This window comes from Rhinolophus sinicus, chromosome 16 (genome assembly GCF_057876585.1).
Source record: "Rhinolophus sinicus isolate RSI-liver-muscle chromosome 16, RSI-T2T, whole genome shotgun sequence".
In the NCBI taxonomy this organism is placed as follows: Eukaryota; Metazoa; Chordata; class Mammalia; order Chiroptera; family Rhinolophidae; genus Rhinolophus; species Rhinolophus sinicus.
The window spans coordinates 43,515,555-43,540,249 of record NC_142516.1 but is presented as its reverse complement, the minus strand read 5'-3'; the positions used below and the strand labels follow the sequence as shown (position 1 = coordinate 43,540,249).

Genomic DNA, 24,695 nt, shown 5'->3' with positions numbered 1-24,695 from the left:
GCACAGAATTCCAGGACTGGAGAGGTACAAAAGTCAGAGAGAACAAGAAATAGGCTCAATCTGTTTAAATGAGCCATAACATGGCTATGTACTGTGGGAATGAAACTCATGAAGAAATCAAAGATAGTACAGTGAAAAGGAAAGAACAGATGGTCAAACCAGTTTAGGTTTATATCCTGGCTCCCCCATAAGTAGCTGTGCAAACTTGGGCAAGTTATTTAAACTTTCTGAGCCTAAGTTCCCCATAATATCTACCTTGAGGTGCTGCTTCTGGGATTAAATGAGATAACTTCTATGAAAGTTCCTGGGATAAATCCTTTATTTAAAACCAAAGCTGCAGTCAGTGAGCCCAGGAACTAAACTTTGACCTTAATACAAATTTTGTTCTGTCCCTGCAAGGAAAACCTGCAAGAGATACTCTGCTTCATGCTGCAGGGTTATAAGTCACACGTAAGGCATTGATAGTGGGAAGATGCACTGATCAAAGGCTTCCATTAAATAAGAGTGCATGCATCTTCTCAGACTGATTTTGTACTTCATGAACTGTCATATCAAGGTACACAGCAAAAAGAACAAGCTAAATTTTAATTGCTAAAGCAATGAGCTCAAAATCATGAAAAATGTCCAGAAATTAAACTTTTCTGTGTGTATAAGTTCATGCTTAAGTGTTATTGTGAACATAAGTCCAAGGTAAACCATAACACTGGAAAATTTAGTGCAAAAGTCATTCTCCATTTAAATCAAAATTTAAATGTCTTTAAATTTTAGGTAGCTAATCATCTGCCTATATTTTTCCCTTGCTCTAAGTGGGAACAAACAAAGTAGGCACTCATGATTATCACCGTACAATATCTGAAATAAATGGATCCACCTCCTTTGAAAACTAGAGAAACACCATACATTACCCATCCTGATTCTTGCAAGATGTCTTGGGACACCTGCCTCGTTATTTCCACTTAGGATAGTTTCACAAATACTGAATAAATTCAGAAAACAGATACCATCTTTCAGTTTTCAAATTAAAAAAAAAAAAAAAAGAATGCCCTGGAATGTCTCTTCTGAAAGACCTTAACCATTAACCATGGCTTTGAGTAAAGAAAGAGCTGGGGTCAAATGTAGGTGACAATGACATGGAGAAAGCATTCCCTGGTCAATGTTTTCTGAACTTTGCCTCATGCTTGTTTTATCAAATCATAGGCTATCAATCACCTTGCAAATCTAAAACCAGCAGCTCTCCCCGAGTATACTCATAGGTCCAGTGAGAGAAAGCCAACATCAGCTCCTCCAAGGTGTTGCTGGGAGCAATTTCATCACCATTGTTGTTGTTATACTTCCTGAACTCCCCCGTCATGTACTTCTCAATGGTCAACCATTGGTTGGCTGAATGGCAGTAGATTAAGAAAACTTCCAAGAACCTATGAGGAGAAAAAAGAGTCCACTTAAGTCCCACAAGGCAGCAAAGGTGGGACTTAGATTACTGAACAGTCAGCAGTCGGGGACATTACCCAGCTCTGGTCTGATGCAGCCTCAATGCACATGTCCTTGCTTTCTATGGAATGCAAAGATTGGGGGTTTTCCCATGCTTACCCCACCCCTTCTCTTTGAGGAAACTCCTGTGCTCTATAACATTTCTTGTAAATACAACAGTAAAACTTTACTATAAGTTCTCAGCACTGAATTATGCTCTGTCTTAGTAAATGAATGCAAGTGTATGGAGACACTCAAGTGAAAGTAACAAGAGTTCATTCTTATCAAGTTTCTGCTGTCTATAAGATATTAGAGGAAGAAACTATGCTTAAAATATAAATGTTTTTCTGCCATATTGTTCCTAGACATTAGTAACTACACCAAGGATCTCCCTGTTTCATGTAGAGAGGTGAGTCACGAGCTCTGCCTGAACTTATCTTTTCTACTCTCATAAATTCAGTGATTTATGTATCCTTGGGATGTCTAATTCTCTTTTTACCAGTCTCCAGAACTATGGAAGGAAGAAACCAAAAGTAAGGTCTTGAGGAACTTCCTTACGGTCTCGTATTTCTCATAACTAATAGAGCTGAGAAGAAATTGATAGAAATTCCTACTTAAAACGAAGAGCCAGGGTGCCAATACTTTCTCACCTTGGTGTGTAGGGGATGGTTTGGGGTTTCACTTGGTTGAAGGTATAGATCAGTTTTTGAGCAGCTCTTTGTTGTTGAATTTCCTACAAAATAGAGAGCATTGATAAAAACATTGGTTTACTATCACATGCCTGCTAATTAATGATCATACTTTCTAGAGGCCTCCCAAGAGTGATTTTCCACTTTATTCAACTCCCACCATTGCCCACTCCAAAAGCAAAAGCTCTACAAAACAAAAGTAACAAAATACCACCACTTCCAAAAAAGAATAGGCTATCCTTTGAGTCAAAGACAATGACCTTCAATCAGGATGTAGCCAGAGCTCCTTTCTTTGACCTGTCCATCTGGGCTCTGGGTCTCTGACTTACCCTGAGGCAAAGATGAAGCACAGTACACTCCTGGAAGATTTTGTGCCATGTCTGCACAACCTCAGGAAGAAAGGACTTCACAATGAAAACCTGCCCTGGCTTGAGAATGTCATCCTCAGACCAGGTACTGATGACTCTCATGGCTTTGCGGAGGCCACCATCCATCTCCTCTCGGGACAAGACCTGGATCATTGCAGCTCTCCCGCGCTGAGACCAAGAAGACATGCTTTTATCAAGATTCAATGGGGAACTCTCCTCCAGCCTGTAGACAGTCACTTCTTCTCCTGCTGCAAAGAGAAGTGTAGGTGAGGCATTCAGTAAGATCCTATGTCTATGACATAGATAGCATCCTAAATATCAACTCAGAATCAGTTTGGTTTCCCAAATGACCAGAGGAGAATGAGAATTTCACCTACACAGGAACCAGTAGAAAACGAAGACATGGATCCAGCCATGTTTTTACTTTATTTATTGTCCAGTAAAGAAGCAGAGGGGGAGAAGGGAGAAAGTATCAAATTATATGCAAGAATTAAGTTGTTCTTATCGTAGACTATTGCTGGACAAAAACAAAGTCAAAGTAGTAAAGACATGCTTCTTTCGTTAAAGTTTAAATATTTCCAAATAGATAGTTCAACCCATTTTTTAATTACCATCCCCCTTATGAGCATTATTAGACATTTTTTTCTAATTTTTCTAAAATGCCCCTCCTTCCCATGCCATTTTAATAACAAAGATATACTGCATGATCTGTTTATGTGCTGTGTACAGTGATATATATATATGTATAAAAGAATGTTTTTTTCCTCCCTTGGAGGTGATAGCACCCCCACTGAGAATGCATGCTTTAACCCAGTTGAGTTAGATAGAATCAAGGTCATACCCCAGAGATTCTCCCTTCATCCTTTGTGCCTTTGGACAAGTTACTTAGAGCCTCACTTTCCTCATCAGTAAAATGGAAGTTAAAGTAACTCTCCCTTCGTGGGGTCATAAAGATTAAATATGTTAACCTGGCTAAAGTGAACTGGAACCTCAGATACAAACTCAATCCCACTTAAAAGATTTTAGACACAAAAAGCTCTTTAACTGCTGTACAGCTTCCACTTTTAGGCTGTTCAACAGGGAACAACAAGAACTCAGCCTAGACCCCACCTAATGCAACGTTCAGTGCTTTCTAACAGAAGTAACATATTCTATACACAACTTCGGTCCAGCCTGTGTTTACTTTTCTCCTTTCATCTCTGCTTCAATTGACTTTTGTTGTGTGTGAACACTATACTAGTTTACCAAAAAAGGAATGTATTTGCTCACTCTTGTATTTAATTGCTTACTAAAAAACATGTCTAGGTAATGCTTAGTAATATATTTCCAAGTGTTTATTCTTGGTGCCCAGATAAATGCCAGTGCAGACCTCTTTGGAGTTCTAAGTACCTAGAGGATTTAGAGCAGAGTTACTGAGTTGCAAAACCAGCCATGGAGCCAAGTGGAAGGAGAAGGCATCTGCATCAATAATCAGAAGCCACTTGATTTGTTCCCATGTGAAGAGTGTGAGGAGAATCAAGATCTAGGACAGTGTGGGGACCCTTGTTACATTGTCGACTGACTAGACAGAGAAACTCTGGTAACAGTGTCTAACACAAGCTTGTTTTTCTTTACTACTCCAGCCTTGGAAAATGATGTTTGCTATCTAAGCTAAGAGCAATTAGCATACACAAAATAAAACAAACAAATAAAAAACAATATACAAAACATTTCTCTTCAGATGCCTGTAGCTTTTACCATATTGACATTTATCGCTTCCTTCTGTGTTTATCACACATGGTTGGTTGGTTCTTTCCTACTTACTTTCCAGCCTTAAATCAGTGAATGCCAGGTGCAACATTATTGTTTTCCCAACTGCTGCTCATTATCGGTCCCATCCCCACAGTATTAGATTTTGACCCTAGATGCCAGCCGGGTGGTTAACAAGAGTTTCCATTTTAGGAAATTAATCTCACTAAACTGCAACCATTGGCAAAACAAAATTTTCAACTAAAGTGATTCAAAGTGGTTATCCCTTTGATTTACTCATATATTGTGCCTCTGGCCTTGGCACAGCCTCAAGAAGGTAGAAATGCACTCACCAAAGAGTTGGATTGGTGTAAATGGTATAGTCTGAGAAAGCCTCATTAAATTGTTCCTTTCAATGGCTGTAAAGAAAAACAAATTTACAGAAACAGATGCATCAGTGTGTTGTATCTATAGCAAGCCTCCCATATCAGTATATTCATATAATACTAAATTATTTCATTTCAAAGATCCCTTTGTCAAAAATATCATCTATAATACAGTATTTTAAATGAACTAGGCCTTAAACAGTTAGGATACCCCAGTCTTAGGCACAGATTATATGAGATTACATAACATGGTCGGAGGTAGAGCTTTCACCTTCGCTCTTCTGAATACTGAATTACATACTAATCCATACATACATGGAACTTTCTTTTAAAGGGCACTTTAATCTGTGGTCGTCATTTCTCTGGTTTTTCCTTTCTAGAGCAAATCTAATGCACAGTGGACTGTGGGGACATCTACTGTTGACTTTGCACAGCTCACCTTCTTTTCCCAGAGAGAGCTAAAGACCAGTTTTAATTAGAAGCAAGTGATCTGCATTTGCCTGTTAAGAGCCATATCCTAACAGATCAGAGTCCATATGAGTTACGGTATTCCTCACCAGAGACTTTCTTAAGTTGACAGCTGGAGTCAAAATAATGGATTACAGCTGAGCTGAAAGACTCAGTTTTAAGAGTCTGGGATGTGGAGTCTGGAATCCACTGAAGCACTGTTCACTACAGAGGAGAATTCAGGATAAGGCAGTCTGGTACAGGACCCCAAACATATAACCTTGATATAATAATGGTAATTATCACACTATTAAACTCTTACTCATGTACTGAGCTTCAGATCATGTAAAAAGCTTGCTTATGTATTATTTCATGCAATGCTGCGAACAATGACACCCAAAAGACCACCCGATGGCATGAGTCCAGTTGGGGGTTATATTGCTTTGCATTTCAAAGTGTTTCCTTCTTAATTCTGAACTAGCCAGTTGGCAGATTGTTCCTCATGAATGGCAAGTGCAATGATTCTCACCTTGAAAGAAAGACACCTGAGCAATGTGCAGTGATGTTGCTTAAGAGTCAAGACCCTTGACACCTTGTTTAATAACATCCCTGTAAGATGTCTTTGTTGAACTTACTCTGTGGGATTGGCATTCGTTCAATGGTTATGTTCACTGAGAGCCCAGTGAGGGTACAGAACCCTCCTCAAAAAACTAGTCTCAGACCTATCTCTTCCCTAATGCAAAATGTGGAGATCTCTGGCTTTGGGCTGACTTTGAGCTTGTAAGGACTTGTTAGATCTCAAGGTCATCTTTCCCCTTCACAATATGTAACGTGCAAATACAAACATTTAAAAAAATTTTTCTTAAATCTTAACAACATATTTTCCCAAGTTAATGGCAACGTAAAAAATCTAAATGTTCTTCTCATCAGAGTGAACAACTTTTCAAATTGGGAGCTATATCAATACTACAAAGTCATCAAAGTTTCTGTTTACAATGCAGAATCACAGACATTTAGCTCAGTTGACATGTCTGCACATGCATCCTACCTGAATAATGATGGTGAGGCTCTTGAGGGCTCTTTAAGGAGGCTGAGATTTCTGAAATTATAGAGAAGATTGGCATTTTAATTACTTGGCTGGAGATAAATACATGTCTCTGAATATATTGTCTTCAAAGTTATTGTTGAACAGGTTAATCAGAATGGCTTCTTGGTATTCGAGAAAGATTGCCTAATATTCTTTAACCACATTATTGCACATGGTACCCTGACAGTTTCCAATCATCAATGCAATATCTCCAAACATATTTATGTAGGGAATTGAAGAAAGACAGGTAATATTAGCCTCAAAGATGTAATTCCTCTGAACCAATTACACCTCTGGGTTGCAGAAGGCACTCAGCTGCCCATCACACTTCATGACATCCCAGAAGCACAATTCTCTGAGCTCCCTACCAAGAAGCAGTACCCATATAAAGACATTATTAATACCAAGTTATTAGTAGACGACTTCACTGACCTAAAATGACAACAAAATGATGGGAGGTATATACCACAAAACAAAGGAATGGGTGGAGAATATGACACCAAGGGATTTGTTTGGTTACAGAAGGACTATGCTGGGAACACCTCCTGCAAATTTAACCGGTTCTCCTCTGTGTGCTCCAGTCCTAAATTACAAGGCTCCAGAGAAATCCTTTGCAACAGTTTTGCCATTTCATAAAATCAAAATTAAAGTGGAGAACTTCAGTCTCATGGTGGTAGCTACTTTATACCTAGTAGAGTACACAGCATAATGAGCCCAATTTCATAGATCTCTCTGGCTTGTTGTTGCTGGATAAGGAACAAAAATCCCTTCCTTTGGGGGTGCTTGGTAAAAAATGGGATCAGCAGAAAAGGCTTTTCCTTTCGGAGTTCATTCAATAATATTAATAAGAATAAAGTATTCAGTCCCCATTATAGGCTATGCTAGGTGTGACAGATGTGAATAAGATGTGTCTCCCACCCTAGAGGAAAGCAAATATAAAACACTGGGATAGAAAGACATGTAAACTATAATCACAATATAGTTTACTAATTTATATAATAGAGTTGTATGCATAAGCCTGTGGAACCCTCATAGACAAATAATGGGAAATACTTAAAGAATATGGGTATCTAAGTCTGATAAAGCTGAGTGTCAGTCCTGGTTTTACCACTTAAGGAGCTGTGCAATCTTGTTCACGTTCATTCAACACATATTTATTGAACACCTACTATGTACCAGACACTGGTCTATGCTTAAGAGAAAGAGCAATAATGAACACAGATAAAGTCTCTGGCTATATTCTAGTAAAGGGAAATAGAAAAGAAACAAACAACAGAATATATAATGTACATAGTATGTTATTTACATATCAAGTTAAGAGGGTTAGGAAATATGAGGGATAGGGCGATTACTATTTTATATAGGATCGTTAGGCAAGGCCTCTTTGATAAGGTGACATTTGAACATAGACCTGAAGGAAGAGAGGGGGAAAGTCACATAGATAAATGAAGAGCATTCCAGGCAGAGGCAACAGCAAGTGCAAACGCCCTGAGGCAGGACCACGCTGGCTGTGGTAAGGAGGAGAGTGTGGCCAGAGTGTCCTGTCCTGAGAGAAAATGAAGTTGGAGAGTTGGAAGAGGGGAAGCTGATTGACAGGCCCTGTCGATCATGTTTAGACTGCTTTTATAGAGTGCGATAGAACGCTGTTTGAACAGAAGAGTGACTTAATTTGCCTTTCAGTTTAAAAAGGTTATTCTGCTTGCTCTCTGGAAATAGACAGCAATAGTCCGGAGGCCATTCAGTAATCCAGGGAAGAGATGAAGAGTGGTATGTAGAGGTAGCAGAGTGATCATATTCTTGATATATTTTAAAGAACTTAAATGATGGGTGAGCTGTGGGGATGCGAGAAAATGGGAGATAAGTATGATTGCAAGGGTTTGGCCTCGGCAACTAGATGAATGGAGCTGCCACTTCCTGAGATGGGGGAGAAGGAAGGTGGAACCTTTTGTTTGAGATGCCTTCTAGACACCACATGGAGGTGTTAATAGGTGGGTGGTCATGTTGTGCATAGCAGAAATATTGAATGTAAGGGTCCATGAATGCGAGCCTGGGAATTTGGACCGAGGCCAGGCAGTCAGGAGAAAGAGCAAGCAATTTATAGCCTATCCTGTAGGTAAAGGGAAGCATTGAAGGTTTCCACATAAGTGATGACTGATTGTTCAGAAAGATAATTCCAGTAGGAACATGGGAAAGTTTAATGGGAGAGAAAACAACCACAATGCTAACACAATATCAAGGGCAAAAGAAAGTATACACTTTTTATTTAGGAAAGTAAATGTTGGAGGTTTTAAGGCAGGAGCAGTGGGGTAGAACAAAACGGACATCATCTAAAGATGGAGGTGGTGATGATAGAGAGTTAGAAGGCGAAGTTGATAGCTAACAGAAGTGTTGGGAAGGGCACATAAATGACTAAGATTTCCAGCTTGGGTGATGGAAGAGGAGGCTATCGGAGAAACCAAGAGTCAATCAACAAAGAAAAAGAAGAACAGCTGGGGAAAAATAGTCTCACGGAACCTTAGGAAATGGATAAAATGGTCAACATCAAATGCCATGAGTTTGATGAGGACTAAAAAGGGGTCATGTGACTTAGCAGTTAGAGTGGAGTTTCGGTGGAGTGGTAGGGACCGACACCATGGGCTGATGATCACATGTTAATACTTTATCAATTAAGTTGGAGGTGAGGGAGAGATAGGAGCGCCAGTTTGAAAGCTAGGTAAAATCAAGAAAAAGATTATTTTCTTCTTTTGTATAGAAAATGACATAAATTTGTTTGTAGGTAGAAAAGAAGGAATTGAGAAGGATACCAGTATGGAAAACCCAATAAGTAAGGTGAAACAAGGTCATAGAAAAGGTGCCCAATCTGCATCAAGGAGTGAAGAATATGGAAAAAAAGCCCATAGATTGTGGTGAAGTTTGACAGTAGCTATTGAGAGTGACTTTACTTGGGAGTTGTCTAACATGGCCTAGCCTTACTTAGCCATTTGGAGCAGAGTCCTACTGAAGCCATATAGGAAAAAGTAATCACATGCAATTTTATGAATGGCTCTTAATGAGCAATATGTAGAAAAGTGACAGTAAGAGTGGTTAAACAGTCTAAATAATCTCAGTGGTTATACCCTCAGTCACGGAGAAAACTGAAAAACTAGTCAAAAACAGTCAATTCAAAAAATTTTAAAGCAGATATCAGACCTGATTTATCTGGAGAAAGATAGTCAACTTTCTACTTTTCTACTGAACTTTCTACTTTGCATAGTAGATAAAAATCATAGATAGAATTTCCAGAACGACAAAAATCTCAGCAGAAGAGTAAACCTCATCATAAACAAGATGAAAAAAACAAAATGTTTAAATATAAAAACTTACTGCCAACTCCATTTGAACTCCTCAACCTGTTTGAAAAATTAAAGTTGTTTAGATAATGCTTTAAATTTTTCAACGATCAAAGGAAATATATGTTAGACAGTAACAAAACAGTCTACACGTATGTGTGTGTGTATGTGTATTTCTTTGAAAGAGAAGTATCAGCTATATCTGATCCCTATCTTTATCAGTAGAGAAATAGTTTACAGCCATATAATTATTTTCATAGAAAAATGAGTACCAGATATGCATGTAATTCATTTATTGTATATGCCCTAAGCTAACTGAAAACCAGTTGTTGGTTTTGGTTTTAATTAGCTATGTGATCACACAACATATATAAAATTTAACTGTGTTTGTATTGTTCTGGATCAATTAAATTAAAGGGTTCCTGAACTATGCAAAACAGATGCCTACAAATTAGTCTGTGTATGTCTCCAGACAAGCCTACAAATCAGTTTCATTAGCCCACGTGGCCCCTAAATGTTCACAGGCTGAAATTAGCTCTCTTTAAATTGTTACTTGCCCTGCTTAAGTGCACAAGTGGCCACAGGCAAGTTTGAATAAATGCATTCAAAGAATATCTCCAGTATTTAAGGTCCTCAGGGAAGAAAGTACAATTACAATTATTGTTTAATTTCATGCTGCAATAACCCACTACTTTGCATGAGCACGAACTACTGAACCTTTGGGAGAAGAAAGTCATGTGCACTTTAAGACTAGAGGAAAGCTTGCACAGAGAGACCTTGTGGGTGGGGGCTGCAGGAAAAAGGCCATCTCAAGTGGAGCTGACTGCAAACTACAAGTCACATTTCACCCACTTGGTATCAACTGGCCCTTTGCAGAGTAGATGGTTTTCAAATTTTATTTCTCAGCCAATCTTTGCTTGGCTGGTTTTCAAATTTTATTTCTTTGAATAATTAAAATTCCAGGAAGACACTCAAGTCTACAATCATGTGAGTTCTCTATCTCCTCTCTCTCTCTTTTTATCCTTATCTTCCTTTCTCTCTCTGTCTCCATCCTTCTCAAAGAGTAACTGCCTTGACAAACACTTTAGGATGTTAATGAGGAAACAAAAATAAAAAAGATCAACCTCATAAACAAGAAGCAAAAAAGAATTTTAACAAGAATTATTTTTAAAATTAAAGAAAAACTATCAGGTCTTCAGTCTAAGTCTTTTTCTTTAGCAAGATAGTTTTATTTCTACTCTTTAATGTAAATTTCACAATCATCAGAAAAGATATAATACTCCTTATTCCATGTATGCTTTTTTGACACTGAAAAGACAAATGTTTAATTTGCTATAGTAGTAAGGTGTTTCATTATATTCTTAAAAGGCACTGAAATGAGATCTTATTGCCAGAAGCAGGAAAACCGGGAGGAAAAAAATGATTTTCATTCACTCTTGCTAACAAAAGAAAAATATTGTCATTGGACCTACATTTTTTTCTCCTTTCTGACCAAATTAAACCTGTGTTCCCAATCGGGTTAGAAAAAACAGAAGCCGAAAGTGCTTCCAGACAGACATTCAGAAATACTCACAGGGAGTTCCTATTGAGGTTGGTGCTCCGGGAATTCCACAAGGAGTTTTTACTCAGATCCTGAGCAGAAGGGCAAGGTCATTACATGTTCACCCAACATTCTCCCACCCCAAGCTTCCAGTAAAACACACTCCTTGGAGGGTAGATTTCCTTTTCTCCCCCTTCCTCTAGCTCAACATTTCTCTTTAACTAAACATACTAAGCATAGGCTAGAAAGATGCATAATGTTGGCACAAAGTCAGAGTAACTCATTGTTGACAGACTTCAACAGAATGAAATTACTTTTATGAGGACATCAAAGAGAAAATGCAATATGCAGGTTTTTACAGAAATGAGAGTGAACGTATAAAATCAGTGAATAACATGAAAGAAGAAATGAAGGTCACCGTTGAAAGGAAACATCAATCTTTACATTATTATGTCCTATCATCAGGAGATTATTGTTTCAGTTGATTATTTAGAATAACCTTACCCTGAAATTATCTCATTCTATTTCCTACTTAGATTCAACTATTATTTCTTGAAACCTACACTGCAGGCATTACTCTAGGCGTTTCCACTGGTGTTATTTTTATTATCTACTATCAATAATCTCATAAGGACATCTTAGCCCCATTTTAGAGATACAGCTACTGAAACTCATAGGTTAATTGACGTACATAGCTTTGAAATCTAGGATGTGGCAGAGTCAGGATTTGACAGGGCAGGCGGGTCCCTGCCTCCATTTGCCTGCAATCAGTCTTACATTTTACTTTCAAAACCTTTCACAGGTCACAGTCCTACAGGAACATCTGCGATTGCCAGCATACATTCATACAGGTAATGTGTATGTGGTTCCCAAATTCAAAGAGATAATGTTCAAACCAAAACAAAATTAGATATCCTTTGTTAGTCTAACTACATCAAATTCTTCACATGGTAGATGGCAGTAAAACAGGCACAGATTTGTAGGTGGTAAAAAAAACAAAACAGACTGCAGAGTCACAGAACCTCAGTGTTGGAGAAACACTGAGGGTCCCTTACCCTTCAATGCCCACATCCCAAAGGGACTCCAACACATCTGCAAAGAGGTTTGCTCAGCCACTTTGACTAACCACACTAAGTGAAAAACTTAGTACTTCCAGAAATAAACAATTCCATCCTTGGAAAGCTTCACTTGCTAAAAATTCCTCCTCAAATTGGGCTGAAATCTGTCTCCCAGTAGCTTCTATATGTTGATTCTAGCTGTACCTCTTAAAAGCGTTTTGAAAATATCTTATTTTACTTCCACATGGCACCTTTCATATATTTGAAAACAGTTTCAAAACTTCCTGGATTCTTTATTTCATGCTAAAAATACCCAGGTTAAATTATTGAGTAGATAAATTGCATAAAGAAAAACAAGAAAAAAACTAAGTGGGGAGGGTAAAAAAAACTGAGCAAATATTCAAAGTAAAGATTTAAATGTAATATGTAGAATCCAATTAAGGGACATGAAAGTAAACCAGACATAGTTAAGAAGTTAGAGAAGTATTGTGTGCATGAATGCTTTTTGCAAAGTATGGATATCAAATAAAAGGTTTTTACCTCTTGAGACTGCTTTAGATAATCACTGACTTGTATAGCATGCAGTTCAATTTCTTTCGTTTTCCTTTTCTGATACGCACTACATTCTAGACCTTTGTTAAAAGGAAAAAAAAATGGAGAAAACATGAAAATGTGTTATATTCAAATCACAGTTCCCAAACAGAAAGATTTGAACATAGTGCATTCATCTAAATTTGAAGATAGGCTTTTTTCCCTCTTTTTAGCAAGTTTTACCAACAATCCTTTGTCCTCTTTTTCATGTGGTTGAAAGCTATATATCCTGTTTCTATTCTCTAGTAGTTACTTGTACATTTGTAACAATTTATGCTTCTCTATCAAAGTCAAGAATTAAGTTATCCATCACCTGCCCAACTATAAAACACCTTCTCGTGCAGCCTGTTGTCCATGATTTAAAATAAATGAAAGTTTAGTTCCAAATTCATTAGGAACCCTTCTTTAACAAATGCATCAAGCATGATAGTAAGCTACCTTAAAAAACAAGAAAAAAGAAATAGAAAAGCAGAAACAAACAAAAAAAATGGAAAGAAATGCCAGCAAATGGGTTTAATTTTCAGACTTTCTTTAAAAAAGGTAACAAGAATCATTGTTATTAATTTTTTTAATATCTGATACCTACAGAGTCACTGACATATAGTAGTTGGATTCATTCTGAGAATAATACTTATTAACTAAATGTAGAAGATAACAGTTGTATTTTTGTTCCCTTGTAATGTTGTGCTAGGGGGAAAAAGTACTCAAGAAGTACAAAAGAGTATATTATAAAATCACAAAATTTCATATATGGTATTCTTTGTAATATCATAAAATTATGACAAGTATGGTTGCAATGATAGCACAGTATTATAATTAAAATAAAATACCTATAGATAAAGCTAAAAATGTACTTTTTCCTTTTCACTGTTAATTTCCTCAGAACTTTACTTTTGTTTAAAGAGAACTACTTGACAGGTGAATTCCCACCCTCAAGCCTTTATTTATTTTTAAATTATTTTTCAATTAACTCAACTTAGACACATTTCAGAAAACTAAGATTCTCAACTCAGGACGTTTTTCAAGGAAGATACTGGGAGGAGTCCAGGCACCTGGACTAGTTCTTTCCCTAGGTCTTCTCTATCCTTCTGATCATTGGACTTAATGAGATTCTTTCCGAGACTCCTCATGCCACCCCCATCTTTCTCTGTTTGAAATTCATTGGAAATAATTTAAATAATTTCAGGGGAAGAGGATGCGTGAAATGGCTAAAGGTGTTCAAGAAGTACAAACGTCCACTTAGAACATAAATAAATCCTGGGGATGTAATGTATAGCATGGTAAGTATAGTTAACAATATCGTATTTTATAGTTGGAAGTTGAATCTTGAAAGTTCCCATCACAAGAAAAAGAAATTGTTAACTATGTGTGGTGATGGATGCTAAGTAAATTTGTTGTGGTAATCATTTTACAATATATACATATATCAAATCATTATGTTATATACCTGAAATTTACACAGTTATATGTCAATTATACTTCAATAAAAAAAAATTTAAATAATTTAAGTAAGAATGATATACAATAACTTAAATATCAGACAATTTATTTTTAAAAATATATGTGCATAATATAAATATATATTAATGAATAAAATGAATACATTTACAATTGGTCCTAGAATCATATCTTTAGGTATAGATTTGATTTATTCAAAATTATGGGTTCTACTAAACTGTGTGGTTTAAGGCAAGACAATTAAGCTCTCAAATCCTATCTGTAAATTAAGGGTGTTCTGAATAATTTAATTTCTAACGTCTCTTTTGATTTAGAGCCCTCTTGATCCTCAGTGATTTAACAGACAATTGAGTATTTTTAAAACATAAATCAGGGTTTATGAACCTTGACATTTTAGGCTGGATGACTCCTTGTTAGGGGAGGAACTGCCCATGCATTGTTTGATGGTTAACAGCACCCTTGGCCACTGCCTCTTGGTTGGTAACCACCAACCATAAGAACAAGCAAGTTTTAAAGGAGCATCATAACGTAGGTTTCAATACAACATCTATTTGCACCTTAAGTTGAGTATTTCAAATAATTTTAAATCTTCATGAGTCCTTAATTACATCATCCCTTCTCTTTAAAAATTAGTAAATTCTCTTATTATCTAATGCAAGAAGTTCAAAGTTCTAATTATTGCTCTCAATTCAGTTCATAATCTGTCTTCATCTTACCTGTCCTGGCTGATTTCACATTCTATGCCTAGAGCGTAGTCTTCGTTCCTACGTGGTTGACCCATCTTTTGTTCTCCACACACACTGTGATTATTAAATTTAAGGGATACTTGCTCATGGAATAAACACTATTTGTCAGCAGTAGTAAATAACCAACTCAACTTGATCCACTGAGCTCTAAGTGTCGGTATTAATGTCACATGAACCTTAATATTATAAAATTAGACAAACTCCACCCTATAAATCAGACTAATGGGACACACAGCCAGATTCAACAGCTCTGAATATAAAATACTATATAAATCTTAACTTTTTCTTTTCCAGATTCTGACAACTATTCCATTAAACACATGTAAATTTTGTCACTTTCATGAAAATTAAAAACAGAAAAGAGCTATTGTCCTAAAAAGGTGTGTCAGCCTCTCATTCCTTCATCTTCAACTGAAAGAACAGCAAGGACTATTAGTGGTCTAAAGACCATAGCCAGGTAGAGGAGACTGTACCAGAGTTTTGGGGATCCAAGAGTGTAGACTGTTACATACTTAACTGACTAAATTTGGACACCGTCAGCCAGTTCTTCCTGCACTCTTCTTCTTCCACGGCGTTATTTTCTCCTGGCTCTGAATTTGATTGGTCACTTTGAAAGCAGGCATTGACTGTTATGACCTGGAGAGAAAGACACTCATTGGAACACAGTGACATTAATCTGAAAACTTTGAGTCACATTAATAGAGGTACTATGTGAAGAGCAGTAGTTGTTAACACTGGCTGCACTTTAGAATCACCTAGGAAGCTTTGACTTCCCATCACTCATGCTGGCAGTTCACAAGCATCTATATGACTTTTCTATTTGTAGTCCTGATTAAGAACTAAAGTGGGGGGAGAAGGGCTTCTCAAAGTTGAATGTGCATCAGAATCACCCAGGACTGTGTTAAACCACAGCACACTGGGTCCTACCCCCTAGAATCTGTGATTCAATAGGTCTGGGGAGAGAGAGAATTTGAATCTCTAGTAAGTTTCCTTGCTGAAAGGAGACCACAATTTGAGAACCACTGGTATAAAGAAAAAAAGGGGAAAAAAATAAAATTAAAATACGGCTTGGATCCCGGAGAACTTGTGTTGGAATTCTAGCTCTGTCACTTAGAAGCTATATGAACTTGGGCAAAATACTTAATGTCTATCAGTCCCATTCCCTCATCATTAAAATAATACATAGCCAATAACAATGGTGCTTATGTACTTCCCAGGGGCAGAGAAGAAATGAGGTAAATTGATAAACTACAAAGCAATAAGCAAATGAAACTTATTAGTACTTGATCTCAGTTGCAATTCCTAGTTGAACTCTGGCCATTTTAACTATTCCACAAAATCTACTTAAATTCAAATTTCATGGGGTTCACAAACTCATAGCATTTTCCTAAAAGAGCCTTCCTTATCAAACTACATCTCTCAGTGATTTCATACCATTGTCTCAACATTTACCTCTTTGTTTCTGCTTCTCATTCTAAAAAGAGCTGAGGTGCTTTAAAAAATGTATCAAGATTATTATATGGAGAAAATGTGTGGAATTAAAAAGTGAAACAGGTCATTAAGATCATGAAAGGTGAGGTCCCGTAGAACAGCTAACTCAGATCTAAGGCTTCCTAACAATAAACAAAAATATTCACTAAAGGAAAATGAAATCATCATATACAGAACTTGTGGGGTCTAGCTAAAACAATGGTTAGAGGGAATTTCATAGGACTAAATGCCTGAAAGTCTCAAATCAATGACCAAAGCTTCTACCTTAACAAACTAGGGGGGGAAAAGAGCAAATTAAACCCAAAGTAAACAGAATAAAGGAAATAATAAACTTAAGAGCAGAAATCAATGAAATAGAATTCAGAGAAAAATTAAGAGTGAAAACCAAGAGTTAGTTCTTTGAAAAGATTGATCAAACAGATAAACCTGTAGCCAAACTTATCATGAGACAAAGAAAGAAAACACAAATTTTAAATAGTAGGAATAAAAGAAGTGATGTCAGTAAAGATTGCACAGACAATAAAAGGATAATAAGATAATACTATAAACACTTCATGTCAATAAATTTAACAACTTAGGATCCTTACAACCAGTGTTGTGAACTCTGTATCTCGTACATTGCTTATCTCTATTTTGTTTAGTTCCTTTTCTGGAGCTTTGTTCTGTTCTTTTTTGGGGACATATTTGTCTCCCCATTTTGGCTGCTTCCCTGTTTGTTTCCATGTATTAGGTGGAGAAGCTATTATCTCCTGGTCTTATAGAGTGGCCGTATGTAGTAGGTGTACTGACCCCAGTGGTGCAGTCTCCATGGTCACCTGCTCCAGGTGCTCCAGGTGTGTGTGCCTTGTGTGGGTTGTGTATGTCCTCCTGTTGTAGTTGAGCCTTAGCTACTGTTGCATGTCAGTGGAAGGGACTGACCTTGGGCTGATTTGTTGTGAGGATTGGCCTTGACTACAGTGGAGAAGCTGTTGTGCAGGGACTGATCCCATGGAGCAGGATTCTCTTTAGGAGAGCTCTGTTACCTGCCCTTTGTATGTGTCATCTTTGGATGTGGCTGGGTAACTCTCTGGCTAGGTCCAAAGCTCATTACTGCCCAGGGTCACCTGCCATAAGCCACAAAGCAATCTGAAGATGGCTGTCACCCATGCTGGGATTGGAGGTGCCTGGAGAAGCAAAACAGTGAACATAGGCCAGCTGCTGCTCGTGCCAGACTTGTGGCTGCTTGGCAAGTGGTTTGGGACACCTCAAAGCTAGATACTACTTATTAGGGTTTTGTGAAACTTTGAGATAATTTAGGAAAGTTTGCATAATGAACCATGACAGGTCACATTATATGGAAAAGCCACTGGAAGCGACTTGGGTGGGTCCTCAAGTTGGGTGGGGCGGAAAAAAGAAAAATTCAACAACTTAGGTGCAATGGACAGATTCTTTGAAAATTACAAACAAAGCTCACTCAAGAAGAATCAGATAACCTGAAGAGCCCTATATCTATTACAGAAATTGAATGTGTAGTTAAAAACTTCCCCACAAAGATGGTTTCATTGGTTAATTCTACCAAATAATTAATGTTGAAATGATATCAATTCTCTACAAACCCGCCCAGAAAACTGAACAAGAGGGAACACTTCCCAAATCAGTCAATAGGCCCAGCATCACCCTGACACCAAAACCAAACACATTACAAGAAAAGTCTAAAGAAAATTGTCCTCCAGAACATAGATACAAAAATCTTATCAAAATTTTAGCAAAATGAATAAAGTATATAAAAAAAGATAATACATCATGTCCAAGTGGGTTCATCTTAGAAAGGCTGATTTAATATTCTGAACATTAATTCTAACAGTACAAAATTAATTAATATAATTCATCATATTAACATAATAAAAATGGAAAAATCATCTGATCATATAAGTAGATGCAGAAAAAGTATTTGACAAATGTCAACATCAATTAATGATAAAAATTCTCAGAAAACTAGAAACAGAAGGGAAGTTCTTCAACCTGATAAAGGGCATCTACATAAAAATCTATAGCTAACATCATACTTACTGGTAAAAGACTAAATGCTTTTCCTCTAAGAGGAGAAACAAGGAAAGGATAATTGTCTTCACCACTTCTATTCAGTATTGTACTAGAGGTTCTAGTCAGTGTAATCGGGCAAGAAAAAGAAATGAAACACATCCAGATTTGAAAGAAAAAAGTAGAATTATCTTCATTTGTTGAAAACATGATCTTTTATATAGAAAATTCTAAAGAGGCAACAAAAAAAAAATACTCAAAATAAATAAGTTTAGCAAGGTTGTAGGATATTAAATCAATATTGCAAATATATTTCTATATACCAACAAATAATCAAATTTAAATTTTTAAATAATTGTATTTATATAAAATAAAAAATATGAAATACTTAGATACATTTTTTAAAAATCATGTGCAAGACCTGTATACTGAAAACTACAACACAACACTGAGAGAAATTAAAGACCTAAATACAAAGAGAGATATGTCATGTTCATAGACGGGAAAACTCATTATTAAGATGCCAATTTCTCCCCAAATTGAGTCACAGCAATTCTACTCACTCCAGCTGGCTTCTTTGTAAAAATTGACAAGCTGTGTCTACATATATGTGGAAAAGCAAAGAAACTAGAGTAACCAAAACAATTTTGAGAAAGAAGAAAAAAAATTGGCAGACTTATGTGATTTAAAGACTTATTATAAAGTTATAGTATTCAAGATACGAGTATGACATTGGCATAAAGATAGACATAAATAAATGGAACAAAACAGAGCCCAGAAATAGATCCACACTATGGTCAATTAATTTTTGGTCAATTAATTTCCAAAAATGCTCAATTAATTTCTTAGTGTAATTTAATAGAAAAAGATCATCTTTTCACACAAAAAAAGGTAGAAAAATTTGATATCTGTGTTCAAGAAGGAATGAAGAAAAGAAGAAGGACGGGTGGGACTCAATTGTTACCTATCACCATGTACAAAAATTAATTCAAAATGGGTGCCAGACCTCAACATAAAACTCCTAGAAGAAAATAAAATAGAAACTCTTAGTGATCTTAGGTCTGAAAAATTTTCTTAAATACGATATAAAAAGCATAGACTATAAAAGAAAAAATAAAACATTGGACTTGATCAAAATAAAAATGTATATGCTTCACAGAACATTTATGAAAAGCAAAAGGAAAGCCACCAACTGAGAGAAAATATTTTCAAAACGTATCTAACAATGGACTTATATCTAGAATATATAAATAACTCTTACAACTTAATTATAAAACTAACCACCCAATTTTTAAATTGGACAAAAGAGTTGAACAGACATGTCACCAAAAAGATATATGGATGACAAATAAGCATGTGAAAAGATACCTAGCAGCAGTAGTCACTGTGGAATGCAATGAAACCACCATGAGATAGCACTACACACCCACTGATGCGACTAAAATTGAAAGGACTGAGCACACTAACGATGGTAAAGATGTAGATTGCTGGAATGTTCATAAACTATTACTCATAAACTGGTGGGAATGTGAAATGGTACAACCACTTTGGAAAGCAGTTTGGAAATGTCTTCTAAAATTAAACAACTACTTACCATATGACTCTGAAATTCCACTCCTAAATATTTACCAGAGAGAAATTAAAACATATGTCCACAGAAAGACTTGTGCTCAAATGTTCACAACAACTTTGTTTGGAATAGCCAAAAACTGAAAATAAGACAAATCTCCTTCACCATGGCAGCTGATAAATGAATTATGGCATATCCATGCCAATGACTCCTAAATTTATATCTTCACTCTTTCCAGTACAATGTTATTTTGTATATGTGGCACTTTAGAATAAGGAGAAAACAAACTAAGATTGGCTACTACCTGAATTGCCAAAAACATAAAAGACACTTACTGGCACCTGTAGTCCTTGTATTTTCTTCTTTTTCTTTGACAGTTTCCTATCCTTGGTTAAAGTTTTTGCTCTGATACATGCTGACTGCCTGATCTCCGAAGATCTTAAAAGACCTATAAGGGAAATGGTTTACAAGAGAATGTTTAAGGTAGTACAGGGAATTATTTTGTTTTACAGAAAGGACTGAGAGAATGGGGAAATGAGAATGCAATCAAAAGTCATAGACTTATTTTTAAATAGTAGCAATGCAAAAGATTCAATACCGAGGTTTGTTTTTAATATTTACTTCTTACTTTTAATGTTACAGATCTTCAATTTCTCCTCCTTGTGGAATTTCAAACTATGACTTCTAACGAAGGGCCTGTGTCTGTGGACAGGGTTGATCCAAAAGGACATGTTTGGCTGGAGCCCTGGTCCCACCTCTGAGCAGTCATTACTCTGGACCAGTTCTGCTGAGTTATCAGATAGGGATCTGTCGAGGATCTGCCTCCGGTATCGTCCACTCTGATTGGAGTCACTCTTCCAAGTGGAGGCCAAGCAGGTTTGCCATTTTTTCTTGATACTAAACACACCAGTTTCATCACCTTCTGAAAATGCCCAGTTCACATATCCACATCTAGTTCGCGTGTTCTGAGCTTGGGAAGGGAGGGAGGCCACTTTCATGGGTGCAGGTGTGCAAATCACAGTCGATAGAACCTGCTCTCCCCTGTCATGTCTGCCTGGTATTTGAACAATTGGATCACACGGCACCTTGGGTTCAGCCACTGAGCCCTGATCTGAGACCACTGGGGTCTGCCAACTCAGATGAACAGGGACCTCACTCTGGATGACTTGTGCAGTTGCCAGCACACCTGTACCTGCTTCCACAGATGGTCTGGACAGAGGCAAGTCAGTTTCTGCAGAAAAAGGAACTTGCTTTCGATAAGAAGGGACCAGAAGAAATCTTCCATATTTTGGGTGTGTTTGCCTGTCAACGGATACCCTAGAAGCAACTATACTCTTTTCTGTTTCTTGCTGTTCCTGGTCATTTCTTAAATGTGAAGTCTCTCTCTGACTGTCTGTAATGTCAAGAAGGGGCCCCCTCTGCACTCTTGGAGGGTGCTGGCCTCTGGCCAGGCTCCGCAGCAAAGAAGAGGGCATGCTATAGTACTGGTATTTCTTCTCCCCAGAGATCTCCACGTTGCCTAGAACCTTTGCACAGATAACATTGCTCCAGCTGTGGGGAAGTTTTCTGCAAGCAGAATACTCTCTGTTGGCCAGGAGAGCCTCGTCCTCTTGTAAGGTGTCAACAGCAGAAAGGACTTTTAGGGTATCCACTGTCAGGGCAGAGAGGTCCTGCAGGTGTCCCACCTGGCTGTCCAAAGACAGTAAGGAGTCCTTTATAAAAGATACTTTTTCATTCATTTCTTTCAGTTGGAAGTACATCTCTGTAACCCTAATGGTAAAGGGAGGAAGAAAACCAGTTAACACATTAAGCATTCCAACGGGAATTTGCCTTCTGCCATCTTCTCTCTCTAATAGGTACTCTCTCTAATAGAGTCTCATCCCAGGCAATCTTAACCACTCCTATAATTCCCACTATCACCTCAATGTGGGAAAACTACGGATCTACATGTGTAGCCATTATTTCTCTCTAATATTTCAGAACCACATCCCTAGTTTCCTGCTAGTTATCCCTTCAATCATGCCACCAATCAGCCCATTTATGTTCCTTCATATAGTCATTAATTTATCTGCAAACAATTGAACATCTCCTACTGGCAAGCACTGTGTTAATTTGGTAGGGAAAGAAGATCCTGAGGTAGAAACCAGAATGACAAGAACAGAATCAATAACAAAATATGCAATTAGAAAAAAATGTATAGATCTTAAAAGAAAACTTCCAAGTCTACAGTTCAACTACGCTTTTCCCAAATTTCAAACAAAACCTACTTTAAAAGACCTACATTCAGAGAAAACCTGAGGCAAAATTTTAAAATGATTTTGAATACTTGAACCCAACAATATGACGTCCAGCCACTGATTCATATAAAAGCAACACAAGACATCTTCAGCTACGCAAGCACAAAAGTAAACTGCAAGCAGAGTCAAATTAAATGTAATAACTGATTTCATTTAGAGAGAGAAAAAGAAGGAAGAAAGTGTTGATTAATATTGATCTGTAAATATCTCTGTATGTGACTGGGTTTTGTTTAGTGTCCCCCAAAAGAGATATGTTGAAGTCCTAACCCCCAGTACCTCAGAATGTGGCCTTACTGGGAAATATCATCTTTACAGAGGTAATCGAGCTAAAATAAGGTCATTAGGGTGGGCCCTAAGCCAGTATGACTGGTGTCCTAATAAAGGGGAAATTTGGACACAGAGGGAAGATGATGTAAAGATACACAGGGAGAAGATCATCCTATGACTGGAGTGATGCATCTATAAGCCAAGGGACCAAGGATTGCCAACAAACCAGAATCTAAAGAGGTTCTCCCCGAGAACCATCAGGAAAAGCATGTTGCTGCAGGCAAGCTGATTTTGGACTTCTAACCTCCAGAACTATGAGACAATAAATTTCTGTTTTTGTAAGACACTCAGTTTTTGGTTCTTTGTTATGGCAACCGTAGGAAACTAATAATGGTTATCTAAGTTTATGAATGTAATTAATTACAAAATATATCAGATTTGGTTACATAAAAATAAACACATACACATAAAAATATAATACAAAATTTTAAAACAAAATAAGTTGGAAATTATTCTAACAAATATCATGAGGTGTTGGTATCCGTTAATAAATCAAAAGCTTTTACAAATTGTAGTGGGCAAGAAATTACAGACTCCAAAGGACATGAACAGACAACTCACAAAAGATAAAATATGACAGATAAGGAAACATGATATAATATTCAACCTCGTTATGTAAACACACAAGTCTGAAACATTGGGACATTCAACTAGACAACATATATAAAGAGGCTATAATTTCACTATGCTAAAGCATATAGATATTCTTTACATTATGGGATAGAATATTATGGAGCCATTAAAAATCATACTTATATCGTTAACAGTCATTTCCTTAGGCTATTTCTGGTGGTGGGTGGGGGTCTCTTAGGTTCTGCATGATATACTTTTAAATTTGATATAAAAACTTTATAAGTAGAGAAACAATACAAATGAAAAACTGTTTACACAGACTGATAAATTTGAAGAGCTGTTTTTGATGTATAAGGGGTGACAAAATACAAATTGTGTAATTTTGAATATATATATATATATACACACATATATATATATGTATGTATATATATATATATATATATATATGACTAAATGTAAAAGGACCAAAATTTTCACAGTGGTCTCTGGTTTATAACATCGTTTCATTCTTTTCTTCCCATTTTATTCTTTTATTTGAAGGAAGGAGTATACTTACCAATTTTTTAATAATGAAAATCTTTAATAAACTGGAATAAAGTAAAAAAAACAGCAAGGGAGGGAATCTAACTAACAGTTTAGTGGCTGATATGACTATATGCAGAAATAAAAAATGATCCCCAGTCTTATCTGGGGCCTGGGAGAAGAAGTGATTATACCACTGAAGAGCTTAGCACTCAACTGTAGCAAGTACTTCCCAAAATACTGTTAAGACATCCCCTCTCCTAAGATCCCCTCAAGTCCCATAAATATCTTCCATTTCTTCTTTCTGGGACTTTTGCACATAGGAATTAAATAAAAAGGAGGGTGGTATTTTCCATTTTTATTATAATCTATGCAGGTAGAACACTCTCTTTCTCATGTCTGCTATAGAATTCAACTTCTATAACTCAATAGAAGCTTAATAAATGCTTCGTGACCTTCTGGAACCTGCAAAACTAGAATTGGCAAGGCTGATGAGGGAAGGAACACAAAATATATGTATATTCCCTTCCAAATATGCTTAATTAGAACCTCTCCATCTAGTGCAGTGTTTCATCTAATTCAAAAACAGTACAGTCTGAACAGCAGTAATGGAGACTCATTAAGTTCCATTAGCAGCAGTCACATCAAATGGATACAATAGAAATCAGCAACTATTCACAGCAACAGGTAACATGCTACAATAAAGACCTGTTAGACAAATAACCTGGTCACCCTCAAATCCAGTCCTCCTGCTTTTATAGGCACTTATTTTCTAAAGCATTATGTCCTGTGAAACACACTTTAATTATATGCCTTGACCACCAACTACATTAATTTAATCTAGCCTTTCGGTCATCCTGACACATAAAATACATTCTTACAATTTTAGTTTCCCCTGTGCAAGGTTTGTGGGTGGAAGGAAGACCAGGATGGTTATTGTTTTATTGTGGGCCTTTGGAGAAGATATTTTAAAATGAGACGATAACAAGTATAATTATA

General features: G+C 36.8%; 1 protein-coding gene across 5 annotated transcripts in view; it reads right to left on the bottom strand.

Moving 5' to 3' along the window:
* The window catches only part of TRPM6 (transient receptor potential cation channel subfamily M member 6), a 139,966-nt gene that overhangs the window by 13,850 nt on the left and 101,421 nt on the right, over positions 1 to 24,695 (bottom strand). For 4 of the 5 annotated variants that reach the window (XM_019736693.3, XM_019736694.3, XM_019736697.3 and 1 more), the window contains 11 exons: positions 20,603 to 21,744; positions 20,310 to 20,422; positions 15,407 to 15,530; positions 12,640 to 12,731; positions 11,075 to 11,133; positions 9,536 to 9,561; positions 6,134 to 6,184; positions 4,606 to 4,671; positions 2,486 to 2,772; positions 2,118 to 2,200; positions 1,210 to 1,415 (listed from right to left, as the gene is read on the bottom strand). In XM_019736693.3, coding sequence (XP_019592252.3) covers positions 1,210 to 1,415; positions 2,118 to 2,200; positions 2,486 to 2,772; positions 4,606 to 4,671; positions 6,134 to 6,184; positions 9,536 to 9,561; positions 11,075 to 11,133; positions 12,640 to 12,731; positions 15,407 to 15,530; positions 20,310 to 20,422; positions 20,603 to 21,744 — 2,249 coding nt within the window. The remainder of the gene's footprint in view (positions 1 to 1,209; positions 1,416 to 2,117; positions 2,201 to 2,485; positions 2,773 to 4,605; positions 4,672 to 6,133; positions 6,185 to 9,535; positions 9,562 to 11,074; positions 11,134 to 12,639; positions 12,732 to 15,406; positions 15,531 to 20,309; positions 20,423 to 20,602; positions 21,745 to 24,695) is intronic. The other variant, XM_019736695.3, reaches the window with a different exon arrangement.